The 20,221-nt window shown below is 50.3% G+C and overlaps 1 protein-coding gene across 1 annotated transcript in view; it reads right to left on the bottom strand.

Annotated features, from left to right (window-relative positions):
- Window positions 1–1,476: 1,476 nt before the first annotated feature.
- ACP7 (acid phosphatase 7, tartrate resistant (putative)) overlaps window positions 1,477–20,221 on the bottom strand; it is a 28,947-nt gene continuing 10,202 nt past the window's right edge. The window contains exons 2-12 of the mRNA XM_006161763.3: window positions 17,526–17,726; window positions 17,032–17,214; window positions 15,770–15,893; window positions 15,479–15,541; window positions 15,267–15,381; window positions 15,068–15,175; window positions 14,924–14,981; window positions 14,779–14,846; window positions 14,604–14,675; window positions 6,773–6,910; window positions 1,477–3,865 (exon numbers count right to left, since the gene is read on the bottom strand). Coding sequence (XP_006161825.1) covers window positions 3,800–3,865; window positions 6,773–6,910; window positions 14,604–14,675; window positions 14,779–14,846; window positions 14,924–14,981; window positions 15,068–15,175; window positions 15,267–15,381; window positions 15,479–15,541; window positions 15,770–15,893; window positions 17,032–17,214; window positions 17,526–17,726 — 1,196 coding nt within the window. The 3' untranslated portion in view covers window positions 1,477–3,799. The remainder of the gene's footprint in view (window positions 3,866–6,772; window positions 6,911–14,603; window positions 14,676–14,778; window positions 14,847–14,923; window positions 14,982–15,067; window positions 15,176–15,266; window positions 15,382–15,478; window positions 15,542–15,769; window positions 15,894–17,031; window positions 17,215–17,525; window positions 17,727–20,221) is intronic.

Genomic DNA, 20,221 nt, shown 5'->3' with positions numbered 1-20,221 from the left:
GGCGAGGGGGCACGTGGGGGGCTGAGGGCAGGCAGGTGGCGGGGCAGGTCGTGGGGGCCTGGTGGGCCACAGGGAAGATTCTGGCTTTTACCCTGAGATGAACCATGGGAGGGCTTTGAGCAGGGCAAGGACGTGACCCTGATGCAGGAGTTACCAAGTCCCTTTGGCTGTCTGTGGGGACAGGGAGCCCAAGGAGTGGGTGGGAAATGAGTGTGGACAGGACCTGGGTGGAGGCTTTGGAGGTGCAGAAGTGCAGAGATCCTTTTTTTATTTGTTTGTTTTTCCTCTAGGGTACCTGTGCTCACCAGAGAGAGAGACAGAAAGAAGGAAAGTGAGAAATCACCCCCTGGAGGAATGGCTTCCCACAAACCCTTCTCCTCCATTCTCCTCTGGAGAATTTGGGCACACATGCACATGTACCCAGTGTGATTTTCAAGTTTTGAACCACAAAGGTGGCCTTGGAGGGTCCAGCCACGCTAACCTCCCCACCACCTGCTGGCTGAGAAATGAAGAGATTGTGGACATTTTTTTTTAAGTCTTCATTTATTCCTTGAGGAAGACAGAGGCAGAGATAGAGCGCCCCCTACAGAGTACTGACACCACAATGTGCCCCCAGCCATGGCCAGCCCAGGCCATGGGCGTGCATGTGCTCAGCGTACTCAGGGAGGCCTCTGGGTACAAACCTAGAACCCTCCCAGGTCAGTCAGCCCCAGAGCGGCGCACCCTACCACTGCATCTCCACCAGCTGCCTCTAGTAGGGCTGGAAAACAAAGCCAACGGATTCGGGGAGCTGGTTGGATGTGGGGCACGAGAAGAAAAAGAAAGGAAAGAATGAGACCAAAGTTTTCAATCTCACTTAATCTCTAGGCAACCCCATCAAGTACTATTCATTTTTAGAATTTTTTTGTTTTTTATTTATGATTATTTTAGAGGTTTTTGCCATAGGGCACATGCATTTGCTAGAGAGAGAGAGAGACAGAGATGGTGAGAGGGAAAGTGAGAAATCACCCCCCTGGGAGAGATGGCCATGCTACAATCCCTTCTTCTCCATTCTCCTCCTGGGATTTTTAGGCATCGAACACGTGCTTGGCATGGTCTTCAAGCCACTGTGTCTGGGACTTGAACCGTGGTCAGCCATGTGGGAGTCCAGCAATGTGACCACTATACCATCTGCTGGCCCCATTATTATTTTTTAAAATAATTATTTAATTTTATTTATCATTATTATTGTGAAATTTGTTACAGGGCACGTGTGCTCATCAGACAGAGACAGAGAGAGAAAGCAAACTGCCAGATCTGGGACTTATACCGTGGTTGGCCATGTGGGAGTCCAGCACCTTAACCACATACCACCTGCTGGCCCCATTATTATTATTATTATTATTATTATTATTATTATTAATTTGCTATAGGGCACATGCGCTCAGTAGAGAGAGACAGAAGGAAAATGAGAAAACTAGCTACTAGGTCTGGGGCTTGAACTATGGTTGGCTATGTGGGAGTCCAGCGCCCCAGCCGCCATGTCACCTGCTTGGCCCCAACCAAGCACTATTCTTATGTTACAGATGAAGAAACAGAGGCTCAGAGAGGGCCGGTGACTTGCCCATAGTCACATAGGAAGTGGCAGGGCTGAGATTTGAGCACGGTTTCTGTCTGGCTCCAGTGCTGGGCCTTTGCCCTGTGTGGACCCCACCTCCAGGGCACGTCTACAGCCCCACCCAGCCCAGGCCAGGATGCTGGGGCCCACACTGTACTGAGCCAGGACGGTCTCTGGCTGCAGCATGCAGTGACTCTGCCACTTGTGCCTTCCCCACCTTGGGCCACCCCCCCACGGCATTCCCTCATTGTTTGTCACTTGCGTTGGGTAACCAAGTTTCTCTGCCTGCCTGCAAGCTCCCAGAGGGCATTTCGGCTGAGTCACTGCTGGCCCCGGCATTGCCTGGCCGGAGCTGGCATGTGGCAGCTTCATTAAGGCTATGATAATTCTTTAAGGATCTGCCTCGTGCTGGGCAATGCTGGCGTGCAGCCCTGGGCCCTGCCCTCCTGAGATTGACAGTCCAGTGTAGGAGCCAGAGAGACCCATCCCTAGACAGTGTCGGCCCAGAGCAGGCAGGAGTGGGATGGGGGAGCCCAAGGCCCCCAACCCAGCTTGAGAAATGATCGAGGGGCGTTTGGTGGCAGGGATGGACTGATGAGTGAACAAAGTAACCCTGGCCACCACTGTCACAGACCCTCTAGCCCAGGGGGAAGACAGACCGCCAACAAGCTAAATCCATGAGAGGATAGGAGAATGCAGCGGAACAGGGACAGGGCAGAGGGCAGCTGAGACTGTCTGAGTGGGGGCCGTCAGCGGAAGGCATCTGAGGGGGGATCAAGGCCTCAAGGGCTGAGGTTGAGAAGTTGCCACCCTGGGCTGGGCTGGGAGACAGCACTTGAGGAGGGTTGACAGCTGGGGCCTGGGTCCCATGTGAGAACACGCGCCAGATGCTGTAAGGAGGTCGGAGCGCCATGCGCTGGGTGGGGATAGGGTCGGCGGAGGCTATGAAGGAATAGACACGAGGCCCGCCTGCAGGGCTGGGCACCCGCGGGGTTCCTGGGAGCCCTTCACCGTGACGCCAGAGCCCAGCCTTTGCCTGGGACTCTTCAAGTCAGATGGCGTCCTCCCCTCCTGAGGCTGCATCAAATGTCTCTAATGTGGCTCTCAAGGCCCCACACAACCCGCCCTCAGCCCCAGTGGCCCCCTCACCCTCTGCTCCGGCTGGCTCAGCCTCCTCGCTGATACCCAGCAGGGCAGGCATGCTTCTGTCTGCGGGCCTTTGCTGGGGCTGTTCCTCCGCCTGACACTCTTTGCCCCAGACAACCACCCAACTGGCTCCCCTCACCACCTCCAGAGAAATGTCACCCTCTCAGTGAGGTGTCCCTGCAGAGACAACTAACTGCCCCCACTCTCCCAGCACCCTACCTTTTCAGACCCTGACCACAATGGCACCTCTCGGGCAACTGTTTAATTCCCAACTTTATGGTGAGAGTCAGCTCCCTGAGGACAGAGACCTCTGTCTTGTTCACAGCTGTGTTCCTAGTACTGAGACCAGGGCCTGACACAAGGCAGACACTCAATAAATAATGTTCAAAGAAATGAAAGCAGGAAGAAAAAGAGAGGAAAGGGGAGAAAGGAAAGAGGGGAGAAACTATCGGGTCTGGGGGCTCTCAAGACGTGTCAGCTGCCCCCTGCTCGGAGGCGGGGGGGTGGGGGGTGGTATTTCGCCTTTTCCAGGCTGGGAAACTGAGACACAGGGACACTGGGTAGCACTCCTTGGGCCACTGAAGCAGAAGGCCAAGATCAGAAGGAAAAGCCACCAACGCCACCTGCTGGCCAGTGGTGTCATGACGGTCGTGTGCTCCCCGAGGACTTGGGCTGGCGAGCCCCTTGGCAGGTGGGCAGGAGAAGAGGCAGCCTGGGCATCCCCAGCAGAAGCACGGAGACCACCGTGCCACAGCTGGAACCTCTTTATTCCGAGGCCCCGTGGGCGCTTTGCCCGGTCAGTGCTATGCGGGAGGGTGGGGCTGTGCCAGCCAGAGACCCACCCTGTTTCGCTATGTGGTTCTCTTCACAGTCAGCCAGGACTCTCCCTCTCCAGGAGGGAAGAGCTGCCCCAGTTTATCAGGGCTGTGTCCACCCAGCGTGGGACCTCTGGAGGGCAGGGGAGTCGGGCCCACCCCCACTCCCTGGCTGAGCAGTGTCTAGTCACACCCGCCAAGGCAGCAAGGCTTAGGGTTCTTGACGAGGGCTGTTCCATCCTTAAAGGTACATCATCCGGCCGTGCAGGGGTCTCACCACCCAGACGTCATCCACAATCTTCCCATCCTGTAAGACCAAAACAGGGACGAGGGTGAGGGCTAGAAGCCTGGACTCCGGGGTCAAGGGCCTGGGTTCAAATCCCATCTCTGCCTCTGGTGGGCTGTGTGACTCTGCACAAGTTACTAGATTCCTCTGAGTCTCATTTTTCTCATCTGAAAAGTGGAGGTTGGGGCCAGCAGGTGGTATGGTGGTTAAAGGCGCTTGACTTCCACATGGCCGACCATGGTTCAAATCCCGGACTTGGTGGCTTGCTTTCTCACTTGCCCTCTCTCTCTCTCTCTCTCTTTCTCTCTCTCTGGTCAAATTGAAATAGATAAATAAGTAAATAATAAAAGTGGGAGTGATAGGAATTGTACTGACATCATGGATGTTATGGGAATTAGATGACAGGATATTTGGAAAGGGCTTGGGAGGGAGCCTGAGATTGAGATCACCCTGATTTGATTATTATATATTTTATTCTTGTTCTGAAAAGTTACTTTGTACTATTAGACTTTTTTTTTTTTTAATTGTCAGAAGGTATGTGCACTCGCCAGGGAGAAAGAGAGAGAGAAAACACAATGGAGATATCTCACAATGGAGATATTGTCACACCGCCACCCGTCTCCCTCTCCTCTATCCTGCTGGGCACACAGACCCAGGGTTAAAGCTGCAGGGGCTGGTACCTGAGCCATGACCAGCTGCGTGGGCTCCAGCTCCCTTAACCCCTGTGCCATGGGCTGGCCGCGTCCAAGTGTTATTTGTCAGTAAGAAGGCGGGAGAGCCCAGCGCATGCGCGAGCTGTGTAAGTGTAAGCTGTTGTCACAGCGTGAACTATGAAGTCAGGCAAGCCTTGCTTCCGACTCCAGTGTGGCCTTAAGCATATGACGGGACTGTCCGAGCCTAACTCTCATCCCCTACCCAGCGGGGAGAACAGCCCACACAGGGTCACCATGGAATTGAGGGAAATCGTGGAAACAGAAGCCAATGCTGGTGCAAGTGTATCAATCGCTTGATAAACAAGTTCTGATGATCAGATCTGTAGCTGTGTGACCCTGGGAAAATGGCTTCCCCTCTCAGAGTCCGTTTCCTTAGCTGTAAAATCCACCCCTATGGGATCGTTGTGGTGATGAAAGTGCTACTAAACACAGCATCTAGCAGGCCCTCAATAAATGATCATTATTGGGACCAGCAGTTAGCGTAATGGCTATGTCGCTGAGTTCCCATGTAGTCGACCGCGGTTCGAGTTCCGGACCCGGTGACTTAAACTCACACCAGGCGCATGTGCATGTGTGCCCAAGATCCTGAGAGGAGAATGGAGGAGAAGGGATTGCAGCAAAGCCATCCCCCCCGGGTGGTGATTTCTTGCTTTCTGTCTCTCTGTCTCTCTCTGTCTCTCTGGCGAGCGCACGTGCCTTATAACAAAAAAACCTTTAAAAATTTAAAAGAAAAGAAAAGAAATGATCATTATTATCATTGTTTTAAAACTACAATGCCCATAGAATACTGGCTAAGTCCCGGGTCTCACATGGCTGACTATAGTTTAAATCCCGGCTCTGTGGCTTCAAAATGCTGAGTGTGTGTGTGTGTGTGTGTGTGTGTGCCCCAAATCACGACAGGATGGAGCAAAGGAGGAAAGGGGGTTGTGGCATGGCGGTGCTGCACTGGGTGCTTTCTGTGTGTGTGTGTGTGTGTCTCCGGTGAGCACATGTAACCTCTGGTAATAGAAACTTAATACATCCATGAAACTACGATGGCAAAAATAAAGAAAGGCAAGACACTACAATGTGAGTCCAAGTCACCTTAAATTAGCCCAGCACATGCGCATCCCATCGCCTTCTCTCCAGCCGCTCCCATCCCCTGCCTTTGCCACCCCGGCCTCTCAGCGATGAGGCCTACAGAACTGACCGAGCTGCAGGTGCTGTTCTAAGCAATCTGCGTCTGACAAGTCGCCCGGGGCCAGCCACAGAGGTACAGTGGTATGCACCTCTAATGCTGGAAGCCATATCGAGATCGGGGTTTAGGGACCAGCAGTTGGTGTAATGGCTGCATCGCTGGACTCCCATGTAGTCGACCTCAGTTCAAGTCCCAAACCCAGTGGCTTAAACTCATGTCAGGCGCATGTGCATGCATACCTAATATCCCTAGAGGAGAAGGGATTGCGGCATGGCCATCCCCCCTGGGGGGGGGTGATTTCTTGCTCTCTGTCACTGTCTTTTTGACGAGCACACATGCCCTATAGCAAAGGACTCTCTTAAAAAAAAATAATAAAAGATCAGGGTTTGGTCCCAGGTCAGCCTATAAAAACACATGCACATACCCATGACCCAGGCAGGCTGGGAAAGGCTGGGGTGCGGGGATCATGGTGTGAGACCTTGTTGAGATTGCTACCCTGTCTCTGTCTTTTAAAAAAAAAATTTGCCAGAGGGCTCATATGCTTGTTGGAGAGACAGAGAGAGCGAGGGAAAGTGGACAAGCATCCCCCATGGGGAATGGTCATGCTGCAATCCCTTCTCCACCATCTCTACCTCCTTTGGGGATTTTGGGTACACATGTATGTGCTCAGCATGTTCTGCAAGCTGCTGGGTCTGGGACTTGAACCTTGCAGTTGTCCATGTGGGATCCAGGTGCCTTAACCATCAAGACACCAGCCGGCCCTTCATCTTTCATAAAATAAACTCAAACATAAATAAGTCATTCAGCCCCCATATTATCCTGTGAGGTAGAAGCAATTATCCCCATTTCACGGATAGAAAAACTGAGGCTCAAAGATGTTAGGTAAGTTGTAGGAGGTCATCTACCTGGTGAGGAACAGAGGCTGGATATGAACCCAAGATTTCCAGCTCTAGCGTCTAAGTTTTTAACCAACCACTGGCACCAGAACACGCTGGGCTTGGCTGCCCACTTGGTGACTCAGGCGTGCCCCTCACTGACCTGGTCATCCGACACCTGCTGGATATGGACATGGGTCCCGTTGAGGATGTGTAGCCGCGTGTAGCCGTACTCTTTCACCCGCAGGGCACTCCAGGGCCTTGGGAAGGGGGCAAAGGGGGTCAGCCGCTCCTCACAGCCCTACAAAAGAGAGCCGGTCAGACGGGCACTCAGGCAGGGAAGCTGAAATGACCTGCCAGGCCAGGATCCAGCCACCCCCAAGGAAAAGAGTCAGTTAAGACTTGGCCACAAGGATGCTCACAATTGAGCGTTTTGACCCAGCCAGGCTTCCCTTGCCCCAGGCCTTTGACTTCTAGAAAAGTGCAGGGCTGTACAAGACTGTTGGCGATAGCATTTTCTGTAAAAGCCCTGAGCTGGAAGCCACCCAAATGCCCCGCGGGGGAGTCAGTTAAATCAATTCAAGAGTAGCTGTCACCAAGCAGGTTGATACAGAAATTGGCCAAGATGCACTGGGAAGGGGGAAAGGCAATTCGAAGAACGGAAGAAATCACTGGGTCTCAACCCTGGCTGCATGGTAGACCTGCTAAGAAAGGCTTTTAAAACGCCGGTGCCTGGGGGAGAATAGGAGCAGAGAGGATGAGGAAGCCCAAAAAGCTGCCATGTTAGGCCAGCCCTTAGAGCACAGCGGGTGAGCATGTACAGATGAAGCAGGATCCCACATGGCCATCCAGTGTTCCAGTGGCTTGAAAAAACACACCCAGGAATCCACGCATGTTCCCAGGATCCCAACAGGATAAATAATTGGAGGAAAAAGGATTGAGGTGACTAGGCCTCATTGGAGGGGTACTCTCTCTATCTCCATCTCTGTCTCTCTGTCTCTATCTCTTATGTAAGCACATGCCCATTAGCACACACACACGTGAATTCCCCATTTTGCACCAAGAACTGTAATAAATGATAGAAGCAAGGATCACTGACGAATGGTAAAACGAATGGGGGTGGGCCAGCAGGTAGCATGATGATTAAGGTGCTGGACTCCCATACGGTTTTGACCATGGTTCAAGTCCTGGACCTGGTGGCTTGCTTTCTCACTTTCTCTCTCTCTGTCGCTCTCTGGTGAGAATGCATACCCTGTAGCAATTTTTTTAAAAGAATTGTTTTTATTTAACTTTTATTTATGCATTTAAATTTGACCAGAGAGCGAGAGAGAAAGAGAGAAAACAAGCAAGCCACCAGGTCCAGAACTCAAACCGCGGTCGGCCGTGTGGGAGTCCAGCATCCTTAACTACCACCCCACCTGCTAGCCCTCTCTGCAGCAAATTTAAAAATACTGATAATGATAATGCTAAATAAAATTAAATAAATAATTCTAAAGAATATTTGTTAAACTGATGGAGAAAGTTGGAGGAATAGCAGGACATTTGCACAATCTCAAAGAATCTCTCCAGGAGACACTTGTTAATCCCAAAAGAAAAAAGAGTGACTTTATGGTAGAGAGGCCGAGGCAGACTCCGCCTTAACTGAGAGGTGAAAGTGCACATGGTGGGAACCAGCAGTTAGCGTAATGGCTATGTCGCTGGACTCCCACGTAGTCAACCGCGGTTCATGTCCCGGACCCGGTGGCTTAAAACTCACGCCGGGCGCGTGTGCGTGCGTGCCCAAGATCCCGAGAAGAGAATGGAGGAGAAGGGATTGCAGCGTGACCATCCCTCCTGGGGGGTGATTTCTCGCTTTCTGTCTCTCTGTCTCTCTTTGTCTGTCTGGCGAGCACACGCGCCCTATAGCAAAAAAACCTCTCCAAAAAAAAAAAAGAAAGTGCACATGGTCAGTCATGAGACCCATCGGTACCACACTTTCAGCTGGGGCAGCTGAGGCTCAGAGATGCTAATGACACATCACAGGCCTTCTTGTAGACTGAACTGAAAATAGTGTCACTTACCAAAGATGCATAACTTCCCTCTCCTCATGAGCAAGCATCAAACATACCCAGACTGAGGGATATCCTGCAAAACAACTTCACTGTATTCTTCACAACTGACAAGTCATGAAAAATAAGCATTGGGACGCAGGTAGCATAGTGGTTAAGGTACTGGATTCCCACATGGCCAATCCTGGACTTGATGGCATGAAACTCACACCAGACGTGTGTGGGCGCATGCCCAAAATCCCAAGAGGAATATGGAGGAGAAGGGATTGCATTGTGACCATCCCCTCCCGAGGATGATTTCTCACTTTCTCTATCTGTTTTTATCTCTCTGGCTAGTGAGCATGCCCTATAGCAAAGATAGCTGCCCCCTCCCCCCAACACACACACACACACACACACACACACACACACACACACACACAAAGAAAAACGGGTGGAGGAATGTTTCTGATTCAAGGAGGCTAAATAGGCAAGATACCTAGACACAACAAGTGGTCTTACACTAGATCCTGGACCAAGAAACAAAACCCTTTGATTAAAAAGACACCAACAGCCGAGTGTCTGGATGGTGGCTCTGCAGTAAAATGCAATGTTCTGTGAGGCTAATCCACATGGGTAGTTCCACTTCACATTAGGAGACCTTCTTGAGTTCACCGAGCATGCGTGTACCATGATCCAGGGCCGGCTGAGGCTAGGGGTAGATCATGGCATCGAGATCCTGTTGGGACCAGCAGTTAGCGTAATGGCTATGTCGCTGGACTCCCATGTGGTCAACTGCGGTTCGCGTCCTGGACCCGGTGGCTTAAACTCACACTGGATGCATGTGCGTGTGTGCCCAAGATCCCGAGAGGAGAATGGAGGAGAGGGGATTGCGGTGTGGGCATTCCCCTGGGGGATGATTTCTCTCGCTTTCTGTCTCTTTCTGGCGAGCGCATGCACCCTATAGCAAAAAAAACAAAACAAAAAAAAAAAAACACCTCTTCCAAAAAAAGAAAAAAGAAAAAGAGACCCTGTTGGGGCTGCTGTCTCTCTATCCCTCTGTTTTTCTCTCTGTATCTCTCACTCAGAGAAAGAAATAACTTAAAAAAATAATAAAGGATACTGGGACCAGCAGCTGTCGTAATTGCTATGTCGCTGGACTCCCATGTAGTTGACCACGGTTCGAGTCCCAGACCCAGTGGCTTAAACTCACGCCGGGCACACACGTGCCCAAGATCCCGAGAGGGGAATGGAGGAGAAGGGATTGTGGTGTAGCCATCCCCACTGGGGTGGGGGGTGATTTCTCGCTTTCTGTCTCTCTGTCTCTCTCTGTCTCTCTTAGTCTTTCTGGCGAGTGCATGTGCCCTATAGCAAAAACGTCTCAAAAAAATTTAATTAAAAAAACCAAAGGATACGAATGGGCTATATTCAAATACAGTTTGTAGATGAGATAATAGTATGTTATCGGTGCTAACGCCTTGAATTTCCTAATTACACTGTGGTGCTATAAGAGAATGTCTGTTTTAGGAAATACAGAGTTAAAGAGGCATTATGTCTGCAGCTTCTTCTTGATTGGATTAGAAGATAAGAATAAAAGGGAGTGAGAGAGAAATGGAAACAAATGTGGTTAAATGCTCACGTTTAAATGAACAGGACATGGAAAGTCTGTTATTTTTTGCGATTTTTCGATAAGTCGGGAATCCTTTCAAAGTTTAAAATCAAAGCGAAAACCAATGTACGGTGGTAAAGGTCAGAGCAGTGACTCCCGTGGGCAGGGACTGACGGGCAGGAGGCTGAGGAGCCATCTGCTGCTGACGGCATTTGATGTCCTGGCCCAGGTGGTGGCTTGCAGGGGTGTCCAACGCCAGAAGCTGCTGGTGTTCTGTCTGGGGCGGGGCCCAGGCATGGGAGTTTTAGAAACCCCACAGGTAACTGTGACACGCAGCAAGGCTGAGCCCGTGAGGGGTGAAGCACAGCACAGGTCACTTTTTCAAAGTTGGTATGGCAGTAGCACATTTCTGTCTAGACAATTACCCGTTTATATACGCAGAGAGCATTTTAAATGTCACCCACGAGACATAACAACCCAGAGTGTCACTGAGAAAATGTGCAGGTGGCTGCTCTTCACCTCCTGCCCTCTGTATGGTTTAAATTTTTCAATGTATTATTTTTAAATTATTTTATTTATTATTTCTATTATTTAATTTGGCCAGAGAGAGAAAGAGGGAAAGTGAAAAAGCAAGCCGCCAGGTCCTGGACTTGAACCATGGTCGGCCATGTAAGAGTTCAATGCCTTAATCACCAGTCACCTGCCAGTCCATATTTATTATTATTATTCTTTAATTTTACCAGAGAGAAACAGGGAGAGAGAGAAAGGGAAAGTGAGAAAGCAAGCTGCTGGGTGGGGGACTCAAACCATGGTCATCCATGTGGGAGTCTAGCACCCTTAACCACCAAGCCACCTGCTAGGTCCCCTGTTTAAATTTTTAACATGAGGGGTTCTTACTTTAATCTGAATCACTTTTAAGCTTAATTGTGGGTTTTTTTGGGTTTTTTTGAAGAGATTTTCGCTATAGGGTGCGTACGCTCACCAGACAGACAGAGAGAGACATTAGAGACAGAAAGCGAGAAATCACCCCCCGGGGGGATGGTCACGCTGCAATCCCTTCTCCTCCATTCTCCTCTCGGGATCTTGGGCATGCACACACACACACGCCCGGCGTGAGTTTTAAGCCACCGGGTCCGGGATGCGAACCATGGTCGACTACGTGGGAGTCCAACGACATAGCCATTACACTAACTGCTGGTTTCCAATCTGAATCACTTTTTAAAAATTTTTTCGGGGGGATGGTCACGCTGCAATCCCTTCTCCTCCATTCTCCTCTCGGGATCTTGGGCATGCACACACACACACGCCCGGCGTGAGTTTTAAGCCACCGGGTCCGGGATGCGAACCATGGTCGACTACGTGGGAGTCCAACGACATAGCCATTACACTAACTGCTGGTTTCCAATCTGAATCACTTTTTAAAAATTTTTTTTTTCTTTTCTCTCTCTGTTTTTTTTTTTTTTTTTTTTTTTTTTTTTTTTTTTTGTCTTGCTATACGGTATGTATGCTCTCCAGAGTGAAAGAGAGAGAGAAAAAAAGAGAGAGAGACAGATCACACCCAGGGGTGACCATGCTGCAATCTCTTCTCTCCTGTTCTCCTCTCAGGATTCTGGGTATGCGCACATGTGCCAGCATATTCTTCAAGCCACTAGGTCTGGGACTCAAACTGCAGAGTCGGCCATGTGGGATCCAACCACCTTAATCACCACACTGCCTGGCTGACCCTGAATCATTTCTAAGGATTGGCTTAGAAGTCCTTGGGCCAGGTGGTGGCACAGTAGTGACATAGCCGGACCCACATGGGAAAGGTCCTAGGTTTAAATCTTGGGACCTCCTTGAGCATGCTGTGTACCTGTGCCCACGATCTGGCACAAGTGGGGTTGGTCGTAGCCTGAAGACTCTGTTAGAGATGCCTGTCTCTCTGTCTCTATCTCTGCATGTGTCTCACTAGCTCTCATTGAATATATAAAGAAATAAACTTTAAATAAAGAGTAGAGCACCAGCCAGATGGCATGGAGGGTAAGGCAACCGGAACCCACATGGCCGGTTGTGTGGTTTGAGTTGTGAATATGGTGGCTTGAAAGACATGCCGGACACATGTGCATGCATGCCCAAAATCCTGCAAGGAGAGTGCCAGGGAAGATACTGCAGTGTAGTCATCCCCCACAGTGGGTGTTTTCTCACCACAACCCTGCCAGCCCCCACCTCTCTCTGCTGAGCACATACAGTCTATAACAAATTAAACATATATGTATATATAAGAAATAAAGAAAGAAGAAAAAGAAAAAGAAAATAAAAAGATTAGAAGAGAGGTGGAGTGGTGGTTAAGGGTGCTGGACTCTCTCACATGGCTGACTGTGATTAGAGTCCCAGACCTGGCAGCTTGCTTCCTCACTTTTTTTTTTTCTCTCTCTCTGGTCAAATTAAAATAAATAAATTTAAAAACAAAACAAAGGTAAAACAAGACAAAACAAAACAAAGGGGCTGAGGGCCAGCAGGTAATATAGTGGTTAAGGCAGCTGACTGAGGGCCAGCAGGTAATATAGTGGTTAAGGTAGCTGGACTCCTATGGTTCGAGTCCTGGACCTGGCAGCTTGCTTTCTCACTTTCCCTCTTTCTGTCTCTCTTTGGTCAACATTTAAAAGGTAAAATAAAAAATAATGACAATGCATAAAATAAAATTAAATAATTTTAAAAAGCAGGGGGGTGGCTAGGGGCCAGCAGGTAATGTGGATTTGGGGGTACTAAATTCCAACATGGCCAACCGCAGTTCGAGACACAGACCTGGCAGCCTGCTTTCTCAGTTTCCCTTTCTATCTCTCTCTGATCAAATTAAATAATAATAAAGAAATTATATCATATTTTTAATGGGGCTGGCCCCACAGCCTGGTGGTTAAGGGAGCTGGATCCCACATGGCTGACCATGGTTCAAATGCCACTCCAGCAGCTTGAAAAACACACCGGGCACACGAGCATTTATGCCCCAAATCCCAACAGGATGGGGAAATGGAGGAGAAGGCATTGGGGCATAACCACACCCCTTGGGAAGGGTATGTGTGTGTGTGTGTCTCTCTGATCAAATTTAAAAAGAACGAGTAAATAAAATAAAAAATAAGTAATCATTTTTAAAAAATATTGGATTCTAACCTACAAATAAAATACATTATCCACAAGTCCACACTGATATCAATGACCAATTAAATGAATACAGAAGGGGGGCCAGCAGATGGCATGGTGGGGAAGGCGCTGGACGTTTCCACATGGCTGACCATGGTTTGAGTCCCAGACTTGGTGGCTTCCTTTCTCACTTTCTCTCTCTCTCGTCTCTCTCTGGTCAAATTAAAATAAATGAATGAATAAATAAATAATTCTTTTAAAAAATGAATACAACAGAAGGGATGACTTTCTTACAGGAGGATGCCAATGAATAGACCAATGAAAAGTAAGGGATATAGAAAATTCTCATTAGAACCCCGCAGTCCACTGATGGTCCTATAATAAAATTAAAATTTGAGGAGAAATAGGATATTTGTATGGTCTAAAAGTGTCTTCCCCCAAATATTGATTAAAAAATCAAATATTTATTCATTTAAATGAGAACAATAGAGATTTTTTTCAGTGGAGGAAGCCTCAGCCACTGATTCAGCTGCGATTCTGAGCTAGTGTTATTCCTGGCTAGGCCTCTGCTCCTGCATCTGTACAATGGGCCTGCCACAAGGAGGGCCTATCATTACGGATGAGGGAGCAGTGATGTCAACTGGGTGAAGCACATGGGACCAGGCTGGCACAGAGTGAGTGCCCTCAATAAATAGCAAGAGCAGTGACACTCTGGTAATGCCACTGCTCGGGGAGCTGGGGGTTACATGGGAGGTCCATATTCAGTTCCTGAACCAACCTGAACATGCTGGGTGCAGTAGCTCACACCTGTAATCCTAGCTAACCAGGAGGCTGGGCAGGAAGATGTGACACAGTGAGGCTCTGTCAAAGGACATGCCTAGGAGCTAGCTGGTGGCTTGGTGGTTAAGGCAGCTGGACCCTACCTAGCTGACAGTGGAGATCGAGCCCCAGACCCGGCAGCTTGAAAAATACATCAGATGCACGTGTGTGTGTACACACAAAATCCCCAAAGGAGAGCAGAGGAGAGGAGACTGCTCTGTGGCAATCCCCCTCGAGTGTGTTTTCGCACTGTTTTTCCCTCTCTCTCGGTCAAGCACATGCCATCATTAAACAACAACAAAAATCACAAATGCCTATCTCTTTCTCTCTCCCTTCCCCTCTCTCTCATAAAGGAAACTTTTTAAAATAAATAAATAGCAAGAGGAGAGACGCCCCAGGCACCCCCTCCCCGCCCTGCTCACAGCAGATCCAGTGATGATGTGGACAGGGCCTCGAGGGTTGGTATAGGGACTCTTCTGGCTGCCATTAAATACCTGGAGATGGGAGCAAAGTGGGAAGGAGGTGTCACACCAGGCCAGACCCTGGGGTCTGACCACGCTGATCCTAGCTCCCAGCCGGCCCTCGGTGCCCCCTCACCTGGTAGTTATAAATTGGCCACAGTCGCTCGTAGGAGTGCTCGTGAGCCCACAGCTGCAGGTCCACACCTGAGGCAGAGCAAGTGGCTATCAGGCAAAGCCTGAGATGGAATATGGGGCGGGGTGGGGATCCCAGGCTCACTCACCATATTTGTAGAAGAGATCTTCCAGCCCATACAGCTTGCCAGGGAGGCCTCTGCGGACCTGGCCAATGAGTGAGGAGGTGAGGGGGTGAGGTGAGGGGAGACCCGCCTCCCAGCTCTCAGGGCCTCCTTGGGAGGGGTCCTGACCTTGCTTTCATGCTGTGTACAGTCATCCAGATCCAAGTTGGAACAGTACATGGGCCGATGCCCCATGGTGATGATCCACGGCCGGGCAGCCCGGTTCTTGTTGGCTTTCTAGAGAGAAGGGCCCAGAGTGAGGGGTGGGGATGGGTGGAGGGGCAGGCCAGGTGGGCCAAGGGATTGAGAGGGCCTCCACCCAGGTTACCTGCAGGTCGCTCTCCAGCCAGCGAAACTGTCTCTCTACCAGGTGGCGGCCATAATGGAGAAAGAAATATACTTCAGTGGAGAAGGAGATGATGTGGGCTGGACCCAGATTCCAGCTGGAGGGGCCAAAGGGTAGGCGTCAGAGACAGGGTCTCTTCTACCTCTCCCATTTTTCAGGGGCAAGAAGGCAGTGCACCAGCACCCCTAGATTACCTGTACCACAGGCCTTCATTGTCCCCTGGCATGCTGAAGCGAGCCTTGTAGTTAGAGAAGTTGCTGGAAAAAAAGAAGTTGAAGGATGGGGATTGCAAGGGACTTGATGTTCTAGCCCTGCCCCACCATTGCACTGTCAGGCCACGGTCTGGCTCCCAGCCCACCCCCGTTTCCTCTCCTCTCACTACCACAGATGAGATGCTGCAGCATGAGGGACTAAGGCGAGACACCAAGGACACGTTATTTTTATCAATCCAGCCCGTACCCACCCCTGCAGCCCTTGGTCCTCACTAGCGTTCTTCATGATTCCCAGGGCACGTCATATACGGCAGGCTGGCAGCCACAGGTTCAATGAGCCTCATGAATCGGTCCCCAACACGGGCGTTGTTCTGATCCATGTTGTAAGCAAAGTCTCCTGGGGGACGGGGGCAAGGGAGAGTGATGATCTGGACCCACCTCTTCTCTTGCCAGGTGTGGGCTGTGCAACTCCAGGCCTCCAACCATTCTTGTTACCCAATCCCTACCTCACACCCCTCACATGCTCCCTTGGAATCTCTGGTCCCTGGGAGCCTCTGGGACAATGTTGTCTCCTGTGTTCTGATTACACTAGCCACCATTGCTGCCTGCCATCTTTCCTCCTCCAGACAACACAATGACCTTAAGGCCAACAGAGTCTGATACTGGGACCAGCAGTTAGCATAATGGCTATGTCGTTGAACTCCCACGTGACCGACAGTGGTTCGAGTCCCAGACCCAGTGTCTTAAACTCACGCCGAGTGCGTGTGCGTGCGTGCCCAAGATCCCGAGAAGAGAATGGAGGAGAAGGGATTGCAGCATGGCCATCCCCCTGGGGGGGGTGATTTCTCGCTTCCTGTCTCTCTGTTTCTCTCTGTCTTTCTGGTGCGTGCACACGCCCTATAGCAAAAACTTCTCAAAAAAAAAAAAAAAAAAAACAGAGTCTGATACTGATGTTGTACCAGGCATAGTTCAAAATGCTTCTTATACAGAACCACCTCAGTCTCCCAAACACCCTCTGAGGTGGGTAATACTAGATCCTGATTTCAGATGGGAAACTGAGGCCCAAGGTCACAGAACTGGCTAATGAAGCTCCAGAATAAAATCCAGGGTGCCCGATTCCAGAGGCTGTGCTTTGAGCCAACAGAACCCAACCCCCATCTCCCATCCCCCTCAATAATAATAATAATAATAATAATAATCATGAAGGCAACAGCGATAATCGTAACTAACATGTAAGTCACACTTTCCACCTGCCGGGCAGTGTTAACGCGTGTCCTCACTCTGTCAGGCAGGTGACTTGGGAACTAGCATTCGCTTCCTTTAACAGTCAGGATACAGAGGTGAAAACCCGTGCCCATGACAGGAAGTGCTGCAGCTGAGATCTTAGCCGGGGCAGTCTGGTTAACCACAGGCGCCCTGTCTATGCATCTCATCCCCCGTCCTTTCTGGCCCCAGCCTCCATCCCCGCTGCAGTCCTGGTGCCACCTCCCAGTCAGCCCCCCATACCTCCAGACACGCCCTCACCCATGCCTCACCCACGTGGAGAATAGCGTCGTACATGCCCTGCTGGACGTCCCTGCGTAGCCGCGGCAGGGCCTTCGGGTTGTCAGCCCCCAGGTCCCCAAACACAGCCAGACGGGGGCTCCAACGGGCCCCATTCTTTAGGGCCCTGAAACGGAAGCGACGACTCCAGCCCTGGGCACTGCCACAACGGTAAACTGAGAGAGGCAAAGGTTACAGTCAGCCATGGGCACCCCAGGACCACTCCTCCAACTCTCACCCATCTACCGTTGGCAGAGGAGCAAACAGAGGGGCACTGGAGGGGGCTGACCCATGCCCTCTGCCCACCTGCCCCAGTGCTTTCTGTTTTTACCACAGGGGCTCATCCGCTAGGCTTGCAGGTAAGCAGGCGAGTTACCAGCTCAGTCCGAGCCACCTGCCAGTGGGAGCTCCTAGTCCACATCCCAGTCCTCTTCCTGCTCCCTCCACACCCCCCATGCGTAATGCCTCAGCCTGCGACCCTGCTTACCATACTGGGCCCCGGGCAGCAGCCCCCGCAGTGTGACTCGGTGCATGTAGAGCTTCCGCCGGAGAACACCCCCATCCACAAAGACGCTGGAGGTGCCCTGAGCTCGAAAACGCAGGGGCCCAGACAGCTGCAGCCCGAACTGCACTTCAGAGGGAGCTGGAACCCATGTGGTCCAGGTCACAGTCATAGAGCCTGGCTCACCTGGAGAGAAAGGGACAGAGGGGGCTGAGCAGTGAGGCCTGAGCAGGGCCAGAGAGGGGTGTGCAGAGAGAGCAGAGGTGTTGACTGTGACTGCCCTGCAGCACTGAATAGTTAAGTATATGGGTTCTAGAAGCTGCCCAAGTTCTATCCCAACTCTGCCATCTCCAAGCTGGGCTTTCCTTGGGTAAGCCACTTCACCTCTCTGGATCTCAGCATCCCTGTGTGTAAAATAAAATAATAATGGAGGCTGGATGGGGCACGGGGGTAACAATACTCAGTGCGGCTGATTCACGTGGGAAGGTTCAGGATTCAGTGCAGAGACCTCCCTGAACACACTGGGCGTGCCCGTGATGGGGGCTGGCTGAGGCCAGGGCTGGATGGCGGCGTGGGAACTCTGTTGGGTCCTGTTTCTCTTTCTCGCGCGCCCCTCCCCACCCCCTTTTCTCTCTGACTCATGAAAGAAAAAGAGAAACTTTTAAAAAATGTAATAATAATAGTATCTACCCTATAAAGTTAATATGAGGTTTAGGTGAATAAAATATAAAGAAATCACTGAAAACAGCACCTAGCAGAGTTCAGGTTATATGAGCAAATGAATATTATTAATACCACCATTCACCGTCTGCAGCCTTGTGCCAAGCCCTGTACACAGTGATATCATTTCTTTTATTAACTGTTACTGGTCAGAGGGTGTGTGCACTCGCCAAAGGCAGAGAGAAGGGGAGAGGGAGAAAGCACCCTCCCCAACAGACTGTGGTCACGCTGCAAGGCCTCCTCTTGCGTTTCTCCATCTTGTTTGGATTTTAGGCATGCATGCACTCACTTCTAATGTATTTTCCAAGTTGTCAGGTCTAGGACGCAAACCATGCAGGTGGCCGTGTGGGATCTGGCTCCCTTCACTACTAGGCCGTTGGGCCCATGATATCATTAAAGGGGTACTGGCTCAGGTGTCTGGGTGCCGGCTATGTAATACAGAGACAAGGGACTTAGAGAGCATGTCACGGTGGGCACTCCACCCTGTCTAAAAGGGGCCATCGTCACTCAGCTTTGGTGATAACCACCACAGAGGGAGCAGGCCCGGGACTACCAAATCTACCGACTTCGCGAGTGAATCTTTCCACAGGAGTTTTTATAACTCAGGAGCATATATAGATGGGTATGCAAACCGAGATCTTCATGTGATAGCTTCAATTTTTTACAAGTTAGCCACCAAATCAAGGTTTTAGACATGCCCCGTGGTCCAACCTCATGTTAAGAGCGTGGGTTCTTCCTGCAGCGATGTGGAAATGCCCGCACGCAAGGTTATTCATGGCAGCGCTCTTTGTAATTGCAAAGTACCGGAGACAACTTAAACGCCCAAGTATAGGAGAGTGACTGGGTAACATCCTCACAATGGTCTAAAAAAGAACGAGGACAGGTTCTATAAACTGCTCTGGAATGATTTCCAGGCCATATTGTTAAACCAAAAAAGCAAAGCACGCACGAGTACAGTCAGCTCCCCTTCACGTGGGGAATATATGAAAATGCACAGGGATCTGCTCATTTGTACAAAAGAAATACAGGGAGGATCCACCAGGAACGAAAGAGATGGCTTGCTTACAAGGAGTGCATGGGAAATGGAGTAGCAAACAAGGGGGACTACAATGGAGCCAGACAGTGGTGTACTGGTAATGTGACTGGACCCACAAAGGAATGGTCCCGGGTTTGTGTCCCAGGACCTCCTGAACACGCTGGTCATGAGTACGTGCCCACGGGGCCAGCAGATGGCATGGTGGCTAAGAGTACTGGACTCCTACATGGCCGACCGCAGTTCAAGTCCCGGAACTGTTGGCTTGCTTTCTTACTTTCTCACTCTCTCTCTCTCTCTCTCTCTCTCCCCTTCTCTCATGCTGTCCCTCTCTGGTCAACCTAAAAAATAAATAAATAAATACATTTAAAAAATAAAGTTATGTACCCATGATCTGGGTTGGCTAAGACTACGGGTGTGTTATGGTGTGAAGACTCTGGTGGAAATACTTCTCCCCTGTCTCTCTCTCTTGGAAGAAATAAATGAATAAAATTTTGAAAAAGGGGTGAGGGGAAAAAGAGTAGCAGAGACAGAGAGACACCTGTCTGAGTCCATCTCTTTGTATAGTCTTTCTGACTTCAGAACAATAATCAGGTTCTACATTTTCTTCACACACCCCCAAATAAACTGAAAATCACTGGGCTGGGGGGTGGGGAGCCCAACATAGAATAGAAGCACTAACAAGTGAACCTTTGTATATTAAAACATGGATAACATAACCACCCCGAAGGGGTAGAGACAAAAAAATGACCATGGGAAACTATGCTCACTGGAGACTGAAAGGCTGAGGACAGGTGGCCAGCAGGTGGTGTGGTGGAGAAGGTGCTAGACCCCCACATAGCCGACCACAGTTTGAGTCCTTAACCCAGCTGTTTGAAAAATCATACAGGCATGTGTGTGTGTGTGTGTGTGTGTGTGTGTGTGTGTG

The sequence above is a fragment of the Tupaia chinensis genome, unplaced genomic scaffold, assembly GCF_000334495.1.
Source record: "Tupaia chinensis unplaced genomic scaffold, TupChi_1.0 Scaffold138910_1, whole genome shotgun sequence".
Taxonomy (NCBI): domain Eukaryota; kingdom Metazoa; phylum Chordata; class Mammalia; order Scandentia; family Tupaiidae; genus Tupaia; species Tupaia belangeri.
This window is presented reverse-complemented; position numbering and strand designations above follow the sequence as displayed.